The 22,579-nt window shown below is 51.7% G+C and overlaps 2 protein-coding genes across 5 annotated transcripts; one reads left to right on the top strand and one right to left on the bottom strand.

The window, feature by feature from the left end:
• Positions 1-1,691: 1,691 nt before the first annotated feature.
• Positions 1,692-7,239, bottom strand: INTS15 (integrator complex subunit 15). 3 transcript variants are annotated; one of them, XM_053275912.1, is made up of 7 exons: positions 6,912-7,239; positions 6,461-6,659; positions 5,718-5,939; positions 4,803-4,968; positions 4,125-4,637; positions 3,644-3,683; positions 1,692-2,657 (listed from the first exon to the last, which is right to left on the bottom strand). In XM_053275912.1, the coding sequence occupies exons 1-7, from the start codon at positions 7,049-7,051 to the stop codon at positions 2,450-2,452; spliced, it is 1,488 nt and encodes a 495-aa protein (XP_053131887.1). In that variant the 5' UTR covers positions 7,052-7,239; the 3' UTR covers positions 1,692-2,449. The 3 variants fall into 3 exon arrangements, with proteins under 3 accessions (XP_053131887.1, XP_053131888.1, XP_053131889.1); XM_053275913.1 differs by having other exon boundaries at positions 6,945-7,233; XM_053275914.1 differs by lacking the exon at positions 6,912-7,239 and adding an exon at positions 6,846-6,868.
• Positions 7,240-11,484: 4,245 nt separating this feature from the next.
• On the top strand, positions 11,485-22,133 carry LOC128336640 (deoxyribonuclease-1-like). Of its 2 annotated transcripts, XM_053276612.1 has the most exons (10): positions 11,485-11,703; positions 14,035-14,121; positions 15,007-15,157; positions 16,097-16,185; positions 16,863-16,946; positions 17,524-17,639; positions 18,947-19,059; positions 19,864-20,018; positions 20,695-20,791; positions 21,610-22,133. In XM_053276612.1, the coding sequence occupies exons 3-10, from the start codon at positions 15,014-15,016 to the stop codon at positions 21,685-21,687; spliced, it is 876 nt and encodes a 291-aa protein (XP_053132587.1). In that variant the 5' UTR covers positions 11,485-11,703; positions 14,035-14,121; positions 15,007-15,013; the 3' UTR covers positions 21,688-22,133. The 2 variants fall into 2 exon arrangements, with proteins under 2 accessions (XP_053132587.1, XP_053132586.1); XM_053276611.1 differs by lacking the exon at positions 14,035-14,121.
• The last annotated feature ends 446 nt before the right edge of the window (positions 22,134-22,579 follow it).

Genomic DNA, 22,579 nt, shown 5'->3' with positions numbered 1-22,579 from the left:
ACAGAAGGCCGCCTGCGGGTTTCAGGTCCTACTTACAGACTTCCTGGAGGCACCTGGTTGAAACAGAATGCTACAGTGGACAAACTCCCTCTGTCTGACCCAGTGGAGTCCTGCTTGTTCGGGAGAAAGGCTGACAACTCTCGCCCTGACAGAAAGCTTAAACAGTCAAAACATGAGAGCTTTAAGCTTCTGAGAAGTTGGCTTTAGCCTGCTCACCTGGATCCAGTTTAGCCAGCTCACCTGGATCAAGATACTGGCAGCCTCACATCTGCAGCTGTTGTGGGTTTTTAAAATCCCCCCCCGCTCTAGGCCCCAAGAGAGACTCCCAAGCCTCCAGTTGACCAGTGTCCAAGTTCCCCTTTGGGGGAAAAGATTGTGGGGAGTCCAAAGTTGCACTGCAGCACCAGCAGCAACTTTTTAGATCCCACCTGAATAGCCCTTGGACTGCACTTGCAGACCCTGAAAACAGCATCTGCCTGGAGATCAATAGCAGACGTAGAACCCCACAGATGCTATTTATCTGATGCCACCTTCCAATCAGATCCAGGATCTCTTTGTGCAACTGTGCCCACAGGCCTCCCTCATTCAAACCAGACAAGAGGCAGCAACCAATTCACTGTTGTTTTTTAAGTGGACAAGAGTTTTCCATTAGACCAGTGGTTCCCAACCTAGATTCCTCCAGATGTTGCTGAACTACAGCTCATTTGCACCTGACCCTAAAATTGCACAGCACTAGACTCTAAAACATTAGAAGCAGCGGCACACCCTCAGTAACAGATATTGGGAATAGCTGCAGCACACTGTAGGAACTGCAACATCTCATTTATCAACTTTTCTTTCTTTAAAGAATTTAAGCCAGTCTGAATTATTCACATTTCTCCAAATTAAGACTATTTCTTGTTGGGCACTTTGACAAAAGAATGTCTGCACACTGTGGCTGAAAGTAAGAGAAGTACTGTAACTTGGGACTCTTCATTTTTAATTTTATTACAAACCACACTCCTCCTTTCAGATGCTAGCAAGACACTGTGGAACTGGAAGCTCTGTGCTTCTCCCACCATGGACAAACAGGGGCCCATGATGAAGAAGACCTCACAGGACGGACCTCTCTGCATCATGCTCTGAAGTGATGAGGAGGGGACCTGGACCATTCTTTCAGCTAACTGGCTCCTGCAGGATGTCCTCATGAAGATCAATTGCATCAGTGGGTGATTTCAAGGAACCTGAGGACAGGAGCTGTTTGCTATGAAACATCTTGTAGGGGTTGAGCACAGAACCAGTTCGGAGACCCTTTATGGGCCTCTGAACCAGTTTGAAAGACTGGCAGTTCAGCCAGTTTGAAGGTGTGTGTGTGTGGGGGGGGACTTTTTAAGGATGGGCGAAGGTGCTCTTACCCCTCCTGCCGCATTTCCACCACCGGCACTGCCATTTAAAACAGTCCAGTGGGGCGGCAAGGAGGTACCAAGGAGGTACGCTGCCACCCCACTGGACCATTTTAAAAGGCAGCACCAGCAGGGAAAATGGAGCAGGAGGGGTAAGAGCACCCTCCCGCATCCTTAAAGAGGACAGCCTTTGAACTCCCACCTTTGAACTGGCCGGCGCCGGTTCCATGCACACCACTAGTCTCTTGTACACAAGACTGGCGTTGGAGGACTCCTCCTTACTTTCAGTGGTGGTGTAGTAACCTTACACACTGAGGGAGAACTTTAATTTTTGCTTAAAAACATGAACTTTGGCAGATGAGTACCTGCATTTACACACACACCTAGTTTGAACCTCTAAAAAGACATCACAAGCTGCCACCCAAAGCAAATCAAGGAAGGAAAAGATCTTTTTCTAATCAAATATAGATTTGTCAAACAATATCAAAGAAACAGAGTCAGAGATCATTTTCTCCCCCACCCCCGGAAAGAAAATGCCGGAGGTGGCTACTCTTGAAGCAAAAACCTGCAGTTTTTAAAAAACAAACATCCAGACTCTCAAATTGGGATATACAGGAAAAGGCCAAGGGCACTGTTTACAAAACATGAAGTGGCTGTTCTCCTTCCTCTTTTCCACATGAAGCAACCAAAGGTTTTCCTGAAGGGGGAGGTCAGGTCCCACAAAGGTGTTGACAGCAGGCCCAGCAGATGACAAACAGAGCTTCACCATTCCAGGGCCCTGTTTAACACAAGTTGACAGAAGCTGTCCCATCCATTTTGGGGCCTTGGTGTCTCTTCTTATCCATACAATAAATTTTGTCTTTTAAAAAAATCAAAACAGCACCGGTCCCATTGTGATATCTAATGCTTGCAAAATCTTCCTGCTGGAGAAGAAATCTTTACCTCTAGAGAGCACTTCACAAGACTAAAGATGGTGACACATGGTTTCCCCCAAAGGATTTAGCACTCTCCCTGAGGGCTTCTCCAGTCAGTCAGTGGAAAATAGATTCTTGGAGCTCACATGCCATTCAGCGGATAGGGCGGTAGGGAAACGGTACGCCCGGGATGAACGTCTGTACAGGATGGGCAGGGAGAGCAGGGTGTGCTGGCATTGCTGGGTGTGCCGGGTGGGTAGGATACCCCAGAGGAGGGGTGTGGATTGGTGGATAAAATCCTGGATGCAGAGCAGCATGAGCTTGCTGCTGGACTGGACCTGAGATCACCAGCTGGAGCAGGCTACAGGGAGAGAGGAAAGGGCGGAGATTGAGAGTGTGGCTGGCTGCAGGGCAACATTAATAAGGGGGTGACCTACTGGGGAGGAAAGGGACGGTCCAGCAGGTCCATCACTGGCTACAATGGGCCATGCTGCCCGGTCAGTGGGGAAATCATCAACTAAATATGGCCAGGTTTTCAGATAGAGAAATACGGCTGAACATATTGTACACTTCCTCCTAGCCCCTCCGACCATGGGCCCATCTCACTCAGTGACTGGCAGGGGCTCTCTGGCTTTCCCAGGCAAAGAGCAGCTGGGGACAGGAACGTAGCTCAGCAGCAGAGCATCTGCTTCACATGCAGAGGTTCACTCTCTGGCAGCCTCTCCCAGGAAAGCTGGGAGGGACTCCTGCCTGGAACCTTGGAGAGCTGCTGCCAGTCAGTGTAGACAGTACTAAGCTAGATGGGCCAATAGTCTGACTCAGTGGACAGCAGCTTCATGTGCCTCTCCCACCCGCTGCTACCTGGCCCTTTAAGTGGGGAAGCCAAGGATGGAACTTGGGACCACTGAGTGATGGCCTTTCTCCAGGGCAAAGGTGTCCAAATTTGGACACTGACTGAAAATTGGAACGAAACAAAACCATTTACAACAGGGATTCTTGACGTTGGGTCTCCAGATGTTGTTGGACTGGGGATCTACATCACCAGCCACAGTGGTTGGAGGGGGACCCAAGGTTGAGAACCTCCAATTTACAACACAGCAGCAAGTGCAGAGCACCAACAGGACAGTGTGACACTCTGGCTGAAGTTCCCACATACAAAAACAAACTCTTGCTGAGAACTGGGAAGAGCCTCATAAGCACGACTACCGTTATCACTCCACCCTGGAAGCTGGAGGTACAGCTGGCCGTTCTAGGCCTTCTCAGGGTAGAGATCGCTTTGCGTTTCTAGGGGGGGCTTCTGGCACACTTTGGGATTTGCTTTGTTTTACACTCAGAGAGTTTCCTTACTTGTTATGGGGTAGTCTGGAGCAGACCGTCCTTAGATCCTCTGAAAGAAGAAGAAGAAAAGAGAACAAGTGAAGGTTTTGAAAAACAGGAGAGGGAGACAAACCACAGAGTCCTCTCTTGCACGCCACGTCTTGCCTAAGAAGACTTCTCCTCCAGCTTTTCTGCCTCAGGGCTATTCCATGTGGCCCCCAGTACCTCCACTCTTGTGGAGCTAAATGAAACCAGCAGCCCTGTGGAGCACTTTTCAGGCGCAGGATGTGTCAAGTCAGAAGGCCCAGGCTTGGAAATTAACACCCTTTTCCTGGGCTGAGGGGGATGCAAATGAGCAGGGCCCCACAGAGCTGCAGAGGCAGATGCTGAGGGAGGAAGGGACTGCCACCCTCTAAGGCTGCTGGCCATTTCCCACGATTCTCTCCCACCTAGGTGCAGCCTCCCGTCAGTACGAACCATGCTGGCCACGGGCTGTCCTCACAGCACTTACCTCTCGTGCACAGCAGTGCCCCGGACGCCATGGCCACCTGCAAGGCCTGAGCCAGCCGGTCAAGCGCCAGCTCAGTCTCTTTGGGTGGGTTGAGTTCATCTGCCAGCCTGCTCATTTCTTCCACAAGAGAAACCACGTGCTCAAAAGGGACCAGCCCCAGGCGCCCATATAAGTTCTTTTCAGTCAAGTGCCCCTGCAGCATCATCAGGACCTGGAGGACGCTGAGGTGCAGTTTGGAATACAGAGGATGACAGTCTTTCTCCGAGGCAGAAGAGTCCTTAGCCAGCTTCCCGTTGAGGTGGCCGTTCGACAGAAGGGGCTTCCTCCTTTTGTAAGCCAGTGGGGCCTTCACACACCAGCGAATCAGGCTGCTGAGCGGAGTGAGCTCCAAAAACCCAATCGGCAGGCTGGCTGCAATGGGCGTGTTCAAGAAGGTGATGAGGATCAAGCGGGGGTCCTCGAAGATCCAGGAAACAACCATCTCCAGCAAGTCCGGAGGGGGGATGAGCTCATCTGAAAAGAAGGGAGAAGGGGCTTGGAAGAGGCTCGTGAGGTGGCCACAGCAAGAGACCCTCGACCGCTCCCACTGCATTTGCAAGGAAGCAGAGCCCCAGAAGTGCGGCTTTCTGGGTGGGGGGGGGAGGAGGAAGAGAGAGAGCAGCAAAAGGAGGGTGTTACCCGACGACATGTCATAGAGCATGGTGACCGACGTGATGAACTGGCAGCAGAAGCGAGGGCTGGCGCTGAAGATCTGCTTCAGGGTCTGGACGGAACCCGGCACCAGACTGCAGTAGTCGTCCACCAAGGCCTGTGCCAGTCTCACACAGTAGACAGCTGGCGTCCGCTGGAAGAGAGTTCAACAAGGCCACAGTGACAAACCAGGAGGGCCAGAACCCAGTGTGTTCCCAGTGTGTTCACAGCACAGCTTTAAAAAACTTTAATTCTTTTTTTAAAAAGCTTTGATGGTTTAAAAAGTTAAGATTTTTTTTAAAAAATGCTGCTTTAATTTACTCACATGTAGAAATACAGGCTCTAAATCTCCTTCTAAACAAACAAAATAAATGCAAGGTCTGCAATGGCCTGTTAAGATGTGAAAGATCCCTTCCTGTCACTCTGCTTCTGCAGTTCAAGGGGTAAGGCTGGGACCACTTACCAGAGAAGGATGAGCAAGAAGGGACCCTATCAGTGTGCCCTCTAATTTTTGTCATCTGTGTGAGAAATGGGTGGCAATATCAAGGCAGTGTGTGCACACATGCACTGAGAGTGGTGCCTTCCCAATTCAACCTGAGTGGGATCTAAAATTAACTGGGCGTACATTAAAAAACCTTGTGAGTGCACGCATATATGCACGCCATAGAGAGAACACTGGACCCTATTGCCCCCATTTCCCCAGCTGCTGCTTCAATTTCACCCCCTGTGCCTACACTTGTTTGGGAGGGAGATGATTCTTCCCCTTTGCCGAAGCCAAGAAGGCCTGAGTCCGATTCCAGCCCAGATGGGGGAGCCCAAATGACACCTTCTGCTCCTGGGAGGAAAGGCAGGATACCCACGACATCAAGGACACAGCCACCTTAAGGTGAACCCGCATCTCACCTGCAGCCATGAAGCTGCACACTCCAAGACGGGCACCCTACAGACAGCGACTGCCATCGAGACCAGCTTCCCCAGAAGGGCCATCCTACTGTCATCCGCTTTGTTTCCTTGAGGGCTGAAGAGGGAGGAGAAAATGATCTGCCGGACAGAGTCCTTGCTTTGCTCTTGGAAATAGTTGCACATGATCTCCAGCAGCTGAAGCTCCTGCAGTGAGTTCATTCTCTGGAAGCAAAAAAGGAAAGCAGGTTCCTTCCTCACCAGCAAAGCCCCAAACCGCTTCCCAGGAAGAATCTTTCACCAACCGCCACCCCCTGGGCAAAAGCAAACAGCTCCAAAGGGCACCAAGGATCATTAAGAAATTTGTATCCTACCTTCCCTGTGCAAGCTCAGAGTGGCTGTTTAGAATCACAACAACCCTGTGAAGTGGTTATGCTACAATTATGCTCTTCACCACAGCAGGCTCACAACTGGGCGCTTCTTCCTGCACTCCCACAGTCACACACCTTCTTTGGGGTAGAGGCAGGCATATCTTTCTTGGTTGCACTGACCACCCACCCTCCCTCCTTCCCAAGTGCACAGGGAGGTGTGTTTGGCTCTGCCCCTTGTTCTCCTCACAACAATCCTGTGAGGTAGGATGCACTGTGAGATACCGCTATCCGGCCAGTCTCCTGGAGGGCTTGGATGCCAGGCATGCTGGGCCCTGCCCCGCCTCCCACCCCCCACCCCCCAAGGCCTGCCCCTACCTTGGGCTGGGAGCCGCGCTCCTTGGGGATCTGAAAGAGGAACTCCTCCAGCAGTTCGACGGGCCCCTTGTCCACGATGGGCAGCGGCACGTTCTGCAGCTGGCTGCTGAAGTAGATGTCCAGGTGGTAGAGGACTTCCTTCGCCGCGCTCAAAGCATCCCGGCGGAGCAGCGAGTGTCGGATGTCGCTCATGGTGCCCCTGCAGCAGCAGAACCCGCGTCAGAGGCAAGGGGCGCGTTCACATGTGCACGCGCCACAGGAAGGTCTGCACGCATCCTGTCTGGTAGGGGGCGGCCCAGCCCCACTGCCAAGCCCCTGCCCTCCGCAAGGGATGGGCGTGCACGTGTGAACCCGCCCACAGACGCGCATCACCACCAGAACTAACGACAATGACGTCACGGAGCCCCCTTAGTTACGGCAGTGACGTCACAGCCCCACCCGCCGGTCTCACGCTTTCCCGCTCCGTCCCTCGCGGCTTCCGCACCTCTTCCGCACCCGCTCCGTCCGCCACCTCCGGCCAGCGGCGGCCGAATGGTAGACGGTGGCCGGTCGCGGCCAAAAAGGACGACCTGGAGCAGCGGCTGCTGCCATTCGACAATTTATTCACGCCTGCGCAGCAGCGACACCCGGTGACCAAGACGAGCAACAGCGCTTCCGGGCGCGGCGGGGTTAGGTTTGCCTCGGAGTGGGCGGGGCTTCGAGCAATGGTTTTTCCGAGCCTGCTTCTCTGTCGAGCGTGACCGTCGAGTCTTTAGCAGTCGCCTGTTATCCTTGCTGTTATTTATCGTGCATACTTCCGCTTTTCAGTGCATGCCTTTCGCTGGTGTGTTACAAAACAATACAAGGAACATAAATTGATTGCTGTTTATGGTGGTCTTTTCTTTGATGATGATTATAATATTGTCGCATGGAGCTACCAGGAAAAGTGGTGCAAAAGTTCTTACCCTTACCACCATCACACGGCTGGCTCCAGTGTCAGGGGGTCCTTCCACACACTGCCTTCCAGAGGCTCTGTGAGCCTCCTTACTGCGCTGAATTTGGGGTGGGAGAAGGGAAGGGAAGGGAGCGACTGTCTTGACCCAAGGTGTTGCTGCACTCCCCCCACCCCCCACAAAGGCGAGGGGTGCAGAGGTCCAGAGGGTTGCCATATCCTAGCTCCCCAAATCCAGGTGCCTAATTGCATGTTATGTAAATTGGCTTGCTAATAATTTGCATTTACAAATTAGTGCCTGCACTTTCCAGTTAACCTGTATTTGCTCTAGATATCTACCGACAATCGTTGGAAAAGATATCTTTGCCTGATCATTTTCCTTGACATATTAACAGCAGCAATAGAACAAAAAATGCACAGCTTTTGAATTACGGCTGCAGTTCTGTACACACTTATCTGAGAGAAGATCTGATTGAAACTAATGGTGCTTACTTCTAAGTAGGCATTCATTGAACGTAAAGCCAAGGAAGTCCTGAAACAGTACAATACACAGCCTGGCAGGCAGGTAGTGATTCACATCAAAAGCAAGCTATCCTCTCAACTGCCCAAAAGAGATCCCCTACTGACAACAAGCAAGGCAACATCCCTCAAGGGATTACTGTACTTGTGAAAGTGAAACCCTCTCAGTGAGCCTCCCGTGCTCTCTTAATCCAAGATCTCTTAATCCAAATCCAGCGGTTGAGCAGAATAGTGACTGCATGTTTTGCTCCATAACTCCGCTTCTACGAGGTCTAGAGCTTAGCTTTTTGATTTATTTATTTTTTTAACTTGGACCAGTCCTGGGTGGAGATTTGTAGGAAAGACACAGGTGAATCAGTCAAATATTCCTATACTGCTTTTCAACAAGAGTCCCCAAAGCAGTTTACATAGATAATAATCAATCAGTCAATCAATTAAAACGGCTCCCGGACCCAGTCCCCAAAGGGCTCACAATCTTAAAAAAAAGAAGCATAAGGTAAACAACAGCAACAGCTACTGAAGGGATGCTGTGCTGGGGATGGAGAGGGCCAGTCGCTCTCCCACAGCTCAATAAAGAGGATCACCACTTTGAAAAAAGTTCCTCTTTGCTCAGTTAGCAGGGTTCATTCTCAAGACATGGTCCGTTCTCAGGATATAAGCTGCTTGGGCAAGAGAGAGTTTATCTAAGCATCCTTGGTCTTCTTGGCCACCGGGAGGCCTCCTGACTCAGCTGCTGGAGACCTGGGTAACCAGGAGGGCGTAGGGAGGCTGGTAGCGGGCAGTGTGTGGCTGCCGGCAGCCCCCTGGCCCTGCTCCCTACGACTGATGTCAGATGCAGGGGGCCGGCTAGCGCCTCCCCTATGTATAACGTCAGACGTGGGCGCGTGGTCTCCCTCCCAAACAGGGCTGCGCAGACTCGTTTGGGAGACGGATCGATCAGCCCCGCGGCGTTGGCAGTGAGACCAGGAGCAGCTCTCTCCGCCTTTAAGGCAGGGAGAGTCACTCCAGCAGCACTGCCAACGCAGCGCAGGCCAATTTTGGTTCCAGATGGCCCCGTTTGGGACCGAAATAACGCCCTCCCTGCATCTGACATCAGACATGGGGGGGCGTGTCTGGGGCCGTGCTCGTAGCCCCGGATTGGTGGCGGCCTGGGCTCTTTGGACCCATTTACCCAACGGTGGCTCCACCCCTGCAGGTAACCCAGATTTGCTACCCAGGCAAAAAGTGAGATTGGATGGACTCCTTTCCCCCTCCAACCTCACTTTTTGCCCGGGTAGCAGATCTGGGTTACCCGCAAGGGCGGAGCCACCATTGGGTAAATAGGTCCAAAGAACCCAGGCTGGAGGGGAAAGGAGTCCGTCCAGCCTCACATTTTGGTTGCCTGCAGCATAGCAGCTCTAAAAATGTCCAGTTGCAGGGGAGTAACGGCAGGAGAAGGGGCATGCCCTCAACTCCTGCCTGTGGCTTCCGGCGGCATCTGGTGGGCCACTGTGCGAAACAGGATGCTGGACTAGATGGGTCTTGGGCCTGATCCAGCAGGGCTGTTCTTATGTCTACCAGGAGCAGTGGCCAATAGAGTGCTGTGGAAAGCACAGCCAGGGAGAGGAGCGGTGCCACACAGCCGCAGACTGCCACTGCCTGCACGGTGCATTGTGGGATGCAGGAGGACTTACTCTTCCCGATCCCACTTTGGGAGTCCGCTGCTACGCCAGTCATGTGGGCATGGGAGTAGCGGAGCCCCAAAGAAGCTCTGATCATCTGGGGGGAGGGAGGGAGAATCCTGCCTTCCTCCATGCTCCCCCCGCCCTGGGAACGACCTTACACACGTTTGCCCAGCGCCAAAAATGCTACAAGCCCTGGCTGCAAGCTGAGAAACCAGCCAGCTGCAATTCAAGGACGAGCAAAATCCTTGATTATTGAAGGAATGCAAACAGAGAACAGCTGCCTGCCACCCACCTGGGGGCTCAGAAGAGGAGGGGGTGATCCAGCTAGGCATACCCCACCCCCCAGGGCTTGGGCATAAGCAGGGCCAAGGGCTGGTGCCCTCCTCCATAGGGCAGCCCCTCACTCACTGCAGATGGACCCCTTTTGACGTGATCAGGATGGCCGTGAGCATGGGGGAATACAAACATTATATATATATATATACAAAAGTCTCCAAAGCAGTTTACATAGATACAAATAAATAATTAAATAATGCAGCTCCCTGTCCCCAAAGGGCTTACAATCTAAAAAAAGAAACACAAGTCTGCTAGGCAAGACTTCCTGTCCATCCCTGCCTGGCATGGGGCGGGTGTGTGTGCTCTGTATAGCACATGTTTCACCTGTGGCTGTGTGCACCCTCAACACACCAGCCCCTGCCAGTGAGGAGGGAGGAAACACGTTGCCTAGCAACCCCAGCAGTTGGTCCCCAGCCACTATGGTTAGTTGCTAAGGAACTGCACTGAGCTTCATGTTTCCCTCCCTCCTGGACTAGATGGATGTAGGCCGAAGTGGGCATGTTCATGGGCATGTGAACATGGGCATGTCCTCCAACAATTAAGAAAGAAGGGCTGAGGCAGCCTGGAGGGAGCGAGATAGTGTGAGATGGAGATCGCAAACTCAAGTTGAACATAACAAGCTGCCTTCTCCTGAGTCCAGCCCTTGGTCCATCTAGCTCAGCATTGTTTACATGGACTGGCAGCAGCTCTCTGGGGTTTCAGACAGAAAAGGGTCTTTCCCAGCCCTACCTAGAGATGCTGCCAGCCAGCCAGGGTCTGAACCTGGGTCCTTCTGAGTGCAAAGCAGGGGCTCTGCCACTGAGCTGTGGCCCTCATCCATGGTGGGCAGGGAATAAGGAGGGAGAGAATGCAGACTGGAAATGTCATACCTGCCAGCAGGGAGATGCCCCTTGCTCTTTTAATATCCTGGATTACTCCCTGGGTCTCCTGCCCTCTAACGCACACACATTGCTGAGAGTTCGTTATCACCTCCACCTTCTGCATCCCTTTATTATTTATTATTATTATTATTAGTAGTAGTACTAGTAGTATTCTGCAATATCCTGTCCTCTTACTTTTAAAAGCCAAGAACAGTCTTGAGGTTAAAAATGCAGTAGAAAAACACCCTGCCATATATCAACAGTGCAACAAGAAAGGTTTCCCCAGCATGCGGACAGCCACCACTTTCATGTCCATGTGTGTGCGTTTACATGCATGTGCAATTGCAAAAAGATGCACCCACCTCCCACTCAGAGATTTGACTTATTGAGACCTGGGGGAGGGAGCTAAACTCCAAAGGACGACGTCCACAATTCCCACAAATGATATTTCAGCTATTTATTGCAAATGTATTTTCTGCCTTTTCGAAGGATTGTTTCACAAGGCACTGAACAAAAGACAAAAACACGCCATATATATATATATGTACGTGTGTGTGTGTGTGTGTATGAATGATATGGAACAAAGCTCACAACAAAACAATAAGACCAGAAAACGCAGCAGGATAATCATTAAATAGAGTCAGCATTAACATCCATCAATTATTAAAAGGTGCCCCAAACAGGTAGGTCTTCAGTGTTCTCATTGCAGAAGGAAGAGTGGGGGTCGTGGCAGGTCTCAGTGAGTCCTCAAGAGGCAAAACCAGGGACAAAATAGGGTGAGGGATTTACCAAGAAGCGGAACTGGAAAATACTAGAAGAATTTTTTCTGGGAAACCGGATCAGTTGGAGTATCTGAAACGTGCACCCTGAATTCTCTCTGGTGGCCTCTGGCATGATGCCAGGACCAGAGTCTAGATGTTGTTGTCATAAGAGGTATTATTTATTTACTTGCTTGCTTACTTACTTGATATTTATACCCCACCCCTCCAGTACACTACTGCATGGGGCGGCTTACAACACCAACAGAACAGATACAATAGGAACATAGGAAGCTGCCATGTCCTGAGTCAGACCGTTGGTCTATCTTGCTCAGTATTGTCTACACAGACGGGCAGCAGCTTTTCCAAGGTTGCAGTAAAATGTAAGGAGAGAGCATTCCAGTGTCTGGGGGCAGCAACAGAGAAGGCCCTGTCCCACATGCACGACAGCCAAGCCTCCCTCATTGTCGGAGGAGTTCAGTATCAACAGGCTGATATTTCTGGAGTCAGACTGAGTGTGGAAAGATGGGAAGCTCCATTAATTACTGTTATCTCCTATGATTAAATAAAATACTTTTAAATAAACCCCTCAAAACTAGCCACTTCCCATGTCTCCCCCACTTTGAAATCTCCCATACGGAATTTACACACCTGTGCAAATATAATAACAGATAAACACCTGTCAAGGTTGGGGCTGCTGTGAATATTTTAAGAAACTTGGGTCAGAAGGATTTGTTCTCTGCATGAACAGCCGCGGCAAAGGTAAAGGGCCCCACGGAAATTCTCATTTAAAATTGTAGGTTTCATTTGCGCAGGATGTATGCTTTCCTCTGGAATGAAGACCTTCTAACTCCAGAAAAGGTACAGAGTGCAGATACATCCTGGCAGTGTATGTGACAGCTGGCACGAATGGACTGCATTCTTTTCTGTGATTTTGATTGCCTGAGCCCCTTTGGAGCTTCCCTGGCAGAATCGAGGGTCTCTGTAGCCCACACACCCAGCCCCCACCACTGCCCACCACGGTGTAATCTGGTCAGGCCAAATCCCCCAAAGTGGTCACCTCCCATTTGTTTTGGGGGAACAAGGAACCTACAGGGACGTAAAATTTGTGGGGAATGGCAGCAAAAAGGGAGGCCGTCGGGGGGAGGGTGGACCTCCGTGGACAACCACCACCCCCCGCCACCTCCAAGAACTCTCCAGAAGTGGGTAAGTAAAAAATAATAATTGTTTTTTATTTTTTAAAAAAATTCCGCAAAACCCCCAAACAGTTGGGGGGGTGTTCGGTCCGGGGTTGGACCGAACAGGGGATGGTTCGGTTCGACCCCGAACCGTCGAACCGAACAGGCTCGGCGTCGAACACGTTCGCACATCCCTACTGCCAGGTAGTATCAGCCAGCTCACATGCTCAAGTTTATCAGTCAGTTGAACAACATAGTCAGTCCTGTGTTGTCTTTGGAGCAACTCAGCAAGTTCGTAGGAGGCACAGCTGCCTCTCAGGGCCCTTTCACTCTAGGATTCTCTGATCAGAAGTAGTATAACAACTTACAAGGAGAAAAGCTAGGGGTCACTGGCTTGACCAGTTTGAAATGACCAGGTTCATGTCTGTCAATGATCAGTGAACACTCACATTGGGATGCAAACCCCACCCCACCCCACTGCCAGCAAGGAAGGTGGGAGAGATTGCAGACGTGGATTAATTGAAACTGGCCTGCGCATTGTCCTTCCCTAGTATACAGTAAAGCAAGGCATGGTTACAGTACAGGAGACCATGAGATTGTTGAAATGGCTGTTTGTGTGTTTGTCTTTTGGGAAGTGTTTGGGGATCATGTTTGTTCTGATCCTCTGTATGTTTTGTACTTTGTTGTGCTATTCATAGTCTGCACCAAAGGCTATATATAGGCTATATGATGAGTTAAGTGTCTAGTATTCCCCAAAACTCACTGGTGATGTTTAAGCCACCCTGACTTTTGGGGTGTTGTCCCATTTTCAGCAGTGTCCAGCAGAACACTTTCCCCAATGGAACAGGTTGGGGCGGGGGGGGGGGCGGTGTGGATGTGACGGAATTGGCCTAAAAACGTGTTCCAGTTTCACATCAGAACTTCCCTCAATTCCAAAAGCCAGTTTTGGCCTGGGTCTCTTGCTGTGCTCTTCCCAGAGTGGTCCCATCCCTAGGGGAATATCTTACAGTGCTCACACATGTAGTCTCCCATTCAAATGCAAACCAGGGTGGACCCTGCTTAGCAAAAGGTAGAATTTATGCTTGCTACCACAAGACCTCTTCTCCCATGTGCCCTGTGCAGCTCCCCCCCACCCCATAAATTTGAGAAGTCCCTGGATGCCTATGAACATGAGGAGGGTCCCACCTAAGAATTCCCTGGCCCATACTTGGCTATCGGGCCCCTTGGGATAGAGGATGAATGCCCCCAACATAATAAAGACAAGTTAACAGAAGGCTGTCTCCACATCCCCACCCCCTGCCCATCCCAGAAACAATCATGTCTTTCAGTAGGGAAAGGTGACCTTTACAGAGGTGTGCCTTCAAGAAGAACTCCGCGGCAGGCGGCAGACACTGCAGACGGCTCACCTGCACCAGGTAAGGTGGCCAGGGGAATGAGGAGATGGAGAAGGGGGCTCCGTCCAGCTCAGAGGGCACAGATCTGCAAAGCCAGGCTGTAGAGTCCCAGGGGACACGAGGGGTGCTCCAGCGAGGACAAGGCATGGCACATGAGAACAGGAGGCTCTCTCTTGAGAGGAGCCCCCTCCCCTGACAGTAACAACACCCCTCCCAACTGGATCACTTTGTTCAGCTCAGCTCTCCCTTTCCCTCTAAGCTTTGCGTCTGTGCACCACTTTCGTGCCTAACACAGCAACTGCCTTGCCCGTCCCAGACCTTTGGCTGTCCCACAAGGCACCCTCTGGCACAAACACTGGATCTCTTGCGTATGGATGTTTAAAGCCCTGGATATTTGTATTTGCAGAATGAGATGTTGTGTGATATTTTATATATATATATATATATATATATATATATATATATATATATATATACACACACACACACACCAAGTTCAAGTTCTGTATTGCTTAAAACCGAAGTCATCACAATATAGAACTAAAGGTACGTTTTCAGAATTTAAAGCAAAAGGATCACAATCTAAAATGAAGGTTAGGCATATGCCTAGTTCCAAACAAGAGAATCACAAGAGAACATGAGTTTTTAAAATGAAGGAAATCTATGCATGTATGCCATTGAAATGCAAATGTCTTTGTTTTGGGTTACAAGGACAATGTATGTTTCAATGCAAGTCGCTAGGAAATTTTCTGGAAGGGCTGGCCCCTGGTTGGATGGATTTGGTTCCCTGCTTAACTCACTTTGCCTGGCGGTTGCTTGATGCCAAAGAAGAAGACCTGTTTCCCTCTTCCAGGCATGGGGCGGGGGATGTAACCACCTCTCTGCTTACTTTCTTCTGTGCAACAGAAGGACCATGAAGCCAGAGCTGCCTCTGCTAGTGCTGGGGGTTGCTGGCCTCCTGCATCCCATCCTCTCCCTGCACATCGGCGCATTCAACATCCAGACCTTTGGGGACAGCAAACTGTCCAATGAGACCATCACAGACCTCATTGTCAGCGTGAGTCAATCTGGTCTCATCTGAGGAGACATAGGCCAGGGCTCATGAAGCCATAAGGGCGGGCACCAGTATTCCCTCTAATTTTCTTCATCTGTGCGCAGAATGAGTTTTGTATCAAGACAGTGCGTGTGCATGTGCATCCAGAGTGCGGCCTTCCTGATTCAACCGAAGCAGGATCTAAAATTAACTGTGCGGACATCCAACAAATTGTGAGCGCATGCACATGTGCAGCACGCCTTAGAGGGGACACTGGTGGGCCCTCCTCCAAAGAAACATCCCTTCGCTTCTCTATAGACATGCAGAATCTCGACCTCTCCCAGTTAGGAAACAGGTTGGGATTTGCGGCTGCAACTCTGGACAAAGCTGTGCCTGGACAGCTGATTTGATCAAATATTTCCCACAATGTTGAGCCATTAGGTTGCTGGAGTCACCTGGAGACAGTCCTAGAGGGTGGCAGCCCTGAACCACACCCTCTCATCTCAAATCTTTGCAGAAAAGAAAAGAACACCCCCAGCCTTGGCACAACACTCACCTTCTGCTTTTCATATTCATAAAAACATAGGAAGCTGCCATATACTGAGTCAGACTATGGGTCCATCTAGCTCAGTATTGTCTGCATAGACTGGCAGCAGCTTCTCCCAAGTTGCACGCAGGAGCCTCTCTCAGCTTTATCTTGGAGATGCTGCCAGGGAGGGAACTTGGAACCTTCTGCATGCAGCTGCTCATCCCCATCCCCTAAAGGAGAATATCTGACAGTGCTCACACATGTAGCTCCTATTTAATTGCAAACCAGGGCAGACCTGGCTTAGCAAAGGGGACAATTCATGCTTGCTACGACAAGACCAGCGCTCTCCTCCCATTCTCACCAGTTCTTCACACTCATCCTCGCTTAGGACACTGCTGGGCACCTGAGGTTCCCTCTGTTTTGTGCCTCTGCAGATTGTGTCCACCTATGACATCATCCTGGTCCAGGAGGTCCGAGACTCTGACCTGAGTGCAGTCAAGAAGCTGATGAACCGCCTCAACAGGTCTGCTTCTCCATGGAGGTTGCCAGGAATGGAGAGCCTCTCTGGGGGCAAACAAAAGCCAGGCTACAGTGCTGGGCTGGATGGACCAATGGCTTGACTCGTAGGAACATAGGAAGCCGCCTTCTACCGAGTCAGACCCTTGGTCCGTCTCGCTCAGTATTGTCTTCACAGACTGGCAGCGGCTTCTCCAAGGTTGCAGGCAGGAATCTCTCTCAGCCCGATCTTGGAGATGCTGCCAGGGAGGGAACTTGGAACCTACCTTCTGCTTGCAAGCCTGCAGGTGCTCTTCCACTGAGCTACGGCCTCATCCCCCAAGGGGAATATCTCACAGTGCTCACATGTAGTATGCCATTCAAATGAAAACCAGGATGGACCCTGCTTAGCAAAGGGGACAATTCATGCTTGCTACCACAAGACCAGCTCTTGTGCCTCAGGATGTGTGGGACGGGGGAGAAGACCTAGCAAAGACCCTTGTTCCAGTGGGAGGAGGAGGAATGGGGCCACTGAGCGCCGTTCCATTTGCACTCCCTAAAACAGGCAAGCTGGGGCCATCCTCTCTGCTGCTTTTCAGGGGACAACCAGAAGACTGACTCATGTTCTCACTTTTTCCTTGATATTGACAAAGTTAGACCCAGGAAAGTCTCACCCTGCCCTGCTCTCTGCCAATTCCTCCCTAGGGCCTTTCCGGATCCGTATGGCTACGTGGTCAGCAAGCCTTTGGGACGCAGCACCTACAAGGAGCAATACCTGTTCATTTACAGGTGAGGGCACCAGTCCCAGGCCCGGCTGGAGCCAAGCACGGGGGCAGGACGTCATGGCCTTGGATGGATCCCGGGTGGCTCCCCCAACCCCAGAACCTCTCTGTGAGTGTGGTGGGGCCGGCCTGGTCATGTCGCCCCCATCGCTGTTCTGCACCACAAAATCTTGAGACTGCAATCGGCCACGGTTTACGGACACCCCACGTTATTGGTTACTAGAGGCGAGCAGCCAGTTTGGTTCAAACCCCAATGTAGGATTCAGCAAACCACCCCCCATCCCTGTTTCTGGGCCCTCTCTGCCCCCTTGGCTCTCCAGGCTGCTCTGCTCCCCTCCTAGTCCCCTCTTCCCAACAAGAGCAGACAGCCCTCCCTGCCCTTCCTGAGGTCTTCTTCCCTCTGTGGCTTGGTTGCTGCATCCCACGGCCTCCCCACCATTTCCCTTCAGGCCCCTCCCTGCCTTCACCTGTCCACCCCTCCAGCCACACACACCCCACCTGGCCCAGGCTGCTGGATGAGCAGAGGCAAGAGACACCCCCCCCCCAGGAAAGGTGAGCTGCTGAAGCTTCTTCTCTGGGCACAGGGAGGACAAGGTCTCGCTTCTGGACAGCTACTATTATGACGATGGCTGCGAGCCCTGTGGGAACGACTCCTTCAGCAGGGAACCCTTCATCGTGAGATTTGCTGCACCTCAGACTGGTAAGGAGCCCCTCTGAGACTGTACTCGGTCTTCTTCTGCGGTACGGCGGGGAGCAACTGGCCCTCTCCATCCCCAGCACAGCTTCCCTGCAGTGGCTGTTGCTGGTGCCTATCTTATGTTTCTTTTTTAGATTGTGAGCCCTTTGGGGACAGGGAGCCATTTTATTGGTTTGTTTGTTTGTTTATATCTCCGTAAACCACTTTGGGAACTTGTGTTGAAAAACGGTATATAAATATTCATCATATTCGTCCCTAGAAACCCAGCTGGCCTGACTGATGGGGTATCCCCAGGGAGGAGCCGTGACCATTGCTCCACCTGGTCCCCCCCCCCCACAAGCAGGCCTGCCAGTCAGGGGTGCAGCTAAGTAATTTCATACTCTGGACCTAGTGGGCTTCCAGGGGGCCCCTCGTTGGCTCCGGAGGCCCTCTTATCAATAAAAGTTCTCAAGGAAGTTTGCACAGAAAAACCAACCATTCATAAGATAAACAATAGAGAAATAAGATGAGAGTGGAGAGGGGCTTGTCTGGCCAGCGACATTCAAGGTTGTGTGGATTCCCCCTCGCCTTCAACAACGACCGCCCTGCCCTGGACTGCAGCCACAGATATATGAAGATTCTGCAGCAGCATCCTTTCAGGAGAACTTCCAGGCTGAAAGGCAGCCACTATCGGGACCCACCCCGCAAAGCAAACCTCCGGCTGCTGCCTTTCAGCCTGAACGGATTATCCAGCAAGAGCTGCAGGGGGGCGGTGTGGCATGGAGGGTAAGAAAGAAGCAGGCTTGGGGTGAGGTGAGGTCTTTTCCAGGCATTCCCTGCTCACCTCCAGAGAGGAGCTGGGGACTCTGGAAAGAGCAGAAGGTTCCAAGTTCCCTCCCTGAGAGCATCTCCAAGAGAGGGCTGAGAGAAACACCTGCCTGCAACCTTGGTGAAGCTGCTGCCAGTCTGTGAAGACAATGCTGAACTAGGACCAATGGCCTGACTCAGTAGAAGGCCGCTTCCTATGTTCCTATGACTGGCACGTGTGATCTGTGTGTGGCTGACTATTCCTGGGGTGTTACTGAGGCTTTTATTATTTATTTATTTTTACATTTCTATCCTGCTCTTCCTCCAAGGAGCCCAGAGAGGTGTACATTGGTTATGTGTTTCTCCTCACAACAACCCTGTGAGGTAGGCTAGGCTGAGAGAGACGTGGCTGGCCCAGATTCAGTCACCCAGTGAGTGCCACGGCTGAATGGAGATTTGAACTCAGGTCTCCCCAGTCCTGGCCCGACACTCTAACCACTACACCACACTGGCTTCTCTCTCAGAGGTGAAAGAGCTGATCCTGGTGCCCTTGCACACTCCTCCCAAAGAAGCGGTGGCTGAGATTGACACTCTCTACGACGTCTACTTGGACGTGAGGGACAAGTGGGGGTCTGAGGTAAGCAGTCCCCTCGGAGCGGCCCGAGGGTGGCTTCTCCCCTCATAGCTCACCTTTTGCTTGTCAGCTGCCTGGCTGAGGGATATCAGGCCAGAGGCGTAACTATAGGGGGGGCAGGGGGGGCACGTGCCCTGGGCGCCATCTTTTCTGGTCACGTGGGGGGCGCCGCCATGACAAAAAAAAATTTATTATTAATTTTTTTAATTTTTTGTTAATACAAATGTTTCCTGCTCAGTGCAGCAGCGCTGCAGCAGTCAAGGGAGCGCATCGGCGCCCTCTCCCCCACGAGCGGTCCCTTCCGCACCGCCCACGCCCCCCCATTGCTTTGCTTGGCGGCGGGCGCTTGTGAGGAAAAACCTAAGTATAATGTAGTATGTTGGGGGGGTGGGGGAGCGCGGGGGGGCACCATTTCAGTGCTTGCCCCGGGCGCCATTTTCCCTAGTTACGCCTCTGTATCAGGCTCAGAATGGGACCCTGTTGCTCAGAGACAGAGTTCCTGGCGTGGCACGCAGGGGGTCCCAGGTTCCGCTCCTGGCGGCATCTCCAAGTCGGCCTGGGAAAGATTATTCTCTGAAACCCTGGAGAGCCGCTGCCAGTCAGTGTTGACAATCCTGAGCTAGATGGACCAAGGGCCTGACTCAGTCAATGGCAGTTTGCAACGCTTCCTTCTCCGCGGGCAGGGAGATCAGCCCCCTCATCTGCCCCTGGGATCAGCCTCCCTGCTGGGCTGTGACTGGACGGTTCTTGCACTTCGGAAGTCCTCCAAGCAGCTCCTGAAGGGCAGAGTCTGTTGCTCCCTATCAGGACATGCTTTTCTTGGGGGACTTCAATGCCGACTGCTCCTTCGTCCGGCCTGAGGACTGGCCCCACATCCGCCTGCGCACCAGCAGCGCCTTCCAGTGGCTCATCCCGGACACTGCAGACACCACCGTGACCAACACCGTCTGTGCCTATGACAGGTGAGTGGCTGAGGGGCCCCCAGAGCCTGCCGTGGAGGGGCCCGATGGAGCCGCCTCCTTGGGATGGCCCACTGCTGTCTGGAACATCGGAAGCTGCCATATGCTGAGTCAGACCCTTGGTCCAGCCAGCTCAGTCTTGTTTACCCAGACTGGCAGCAGTGCCTCCCAGGATGCAGGCAGGAGTCTCTGTCAGCCCTCTCTCTATTTTATTTTATTTATTCATTTTGTTAAACACGAGACAGACACCAGCAGCAGCCACTGGAGGGATGCTGTGCTGGGGATGGATAGGGCTAGTTGCTCTCTCCCTGCTGAATAAAGAGAATCACCACGTTTAAAAGGTTCCTCTTTTACTCAGCAGCACTTACCCATGCAGTCTCCCATTCAAATGTAAACCAGGGTGGACCCTGCTTAGCCAGGGTGGACCACTGCCACCCTTGCATGGTGTCCCATGCAAACCAGGGTGGACCACTGCCATCCATGCTCGCTCCCACAAGACCAGCTCTCCTCCTGGGCCTGGAGGGCCTCTTGGGACAAACAAATGGGCACACCGGATGCCCCACACATTTACAGCTGAGCATCTCTAGACAAGGATGCTGTGCTCTGGGGCACATCTGGGGCATGCTGCTCTCCTTCTGGGTCTTCATGGAGGGTCTCTTCCGCCAATGGTGTGATGCAGGATAGTGACAACCGGCTACAGGCTGAGGGACGGCACCCTGCCCGGGACGGCCAAAGTCAACAACTTCCAGCAGACCTTCAACTTGAGCCACAAAGACGTGAGGCGCTTTTGGAGACTTTGGGGTTCCCCGGGGCAAGAGCGGGACCATTAGCACTGCCCACTCTGACGGGAGCTGTTTCTGGAGATTTCCCTCCCCCCGATATTCTTCACACAACCAAGCCATGAAAATGTCCAGGGTGGCTGCCAAGCGTCTCCTGCGGCCGATGCACATTCCTGGAGTTCCCAGGCCAGTCCTGGCGGGATAGTAACCCTTGTAATGATGTCCAGACTGAGGCTGAGCCACAGCAAACCCAGGACTAGAGAGGTGAAGGCCTAGCAGGGGAAACAGAGGACAATTTGTGGGAAATTGGTGTGTGTTTGTGTGTGTGTGTTTCTTGGTTTCTTTACAAAACAAAAAACAAAAAAGAACGCTGCTGGAAATATTTTGGTGGAGGAAACCAGGAAAAAACAAAAACAAAAACAGCACCACCACCACCCCCTGAATTTTTCTGGTTTCTCCCCAGGGCTTCACATCTCTACCAGTGTTCCCTCTAAAGTGTGCATAAATGCAGGCGCTCACAGGGGGTTTTTTTTAATGTTTGCTGAGTTAAGTTTAGATCCCATTCAAATTGCATCAGGAAGGCCCCACTCAGACTGCACATGTGCACACATTGCCTTGATACTGCTTCCCAAAACAAATCTCGTGTCACGCCCAGATGAAAAAAATTAGAGGGAACACTGATCTCTACCCAGGACACGCCCTTCCTTGGGCAGTGCTGATGGGGGGGGGGTGCCCCGGGAAAGTAGGCACACGTGCCCCTCTAGAACAAGATGGTATCCCTAACCTGGCTGTTTCTTCCTTTCTCTCCTTGCCAGGCCTTGGCTGTCAGTGACCATTTCCCTGTGGAAGTAACTCTGAAGTCTGTCCAGGATTCTTCCCAAACAGCACAATGACCCAGAGAGACCCCCCAGAGGTGGCTGTGCCACTAGACCCCACAATTGCTGCCTCCTTCCACATCTCCTCACTCTAGTGGCGTTTGTTTCCAAAAGTCTGAATTCAGTTTCCAAAATCTGTTTCCAAAATCTGTTTCTGAAAGTCGTTTCCAGAATTTGTTTAGAGGAAAAACAAAATCTGTTTCCCAAAGTCCGTTCCCAAAATTCTGAATTTCCAAAATTCTGAATTCTGTTTCCCACAGAAGTCCCTCCAGGACGCCTCCTGTCCCCACACAACATAATGACTGACCCAGAGAGACCCCAGAGGTGGCTGTGCCACTTGGCCCCCACAATTACTGCCTACAGGCTGCCAAACAATTCTGAATTCCGTTTCCAAAATCCGCTTCCAACATTAATTTATGAAGGTCGTTTCTGAAATTCGTTTCCAAAATTCCAAAAACGCCAGAGATGGGGAGGATCGTATCTCAGCAGGGAGCGCACTCCACAATCACAATCAGTGTAATGATTACATTAAAATTAATAATTAGATAGAAAGGAAAGCAAGGGTCAGTTACTCATTAAAAATGGCAAGGACGGCGATTATGAGTTACCCACGGCATGAGGAGAGACTACGAGAGTGCTAGTGACCTTTCCTCCTCTTCGCCCCTCGTGCACTTTCCCAGCTTGCAAAGGTCAAGTTGGAAAGGGGGCTGACCCCCACCAGGGCCATGGGGCAAGACAGCAATTTGCACCTCACCTTAGTCACCACAAAACTTGGGGCCACCCCCAGGGCCAACAAAAACGCCCCCCCCCAAGCCAGATCTGGTGCTCGGGCCTTACAGTATGTTGTGCAGGCCTGATGTAGGCAGTACTGAGCTAGATGGACCGAGGGTCATCCCTTCGCTTGCCATTG

The sequence above is a fragment of the Hemicordylus capensis genome, chromosome 13 (assembly GCF_027244095.1).
Source record: "Hemicordylus capensis ecotype Gifberg chromosome 13, rHemCap1.1.pri, whole genome shotgun sequence".
Classification (NCBI taxonomy): Eukaryota; Metazoa; Chordata; class Lepidosauria; order Squamata; family Cordylidae; genus Hemicordylus; species Hemicordylus capensis.
Note: the sequence above shows the minus strand (reverse complement) of the source record. Positions and strands in the feature narration are given on the sequence as shown.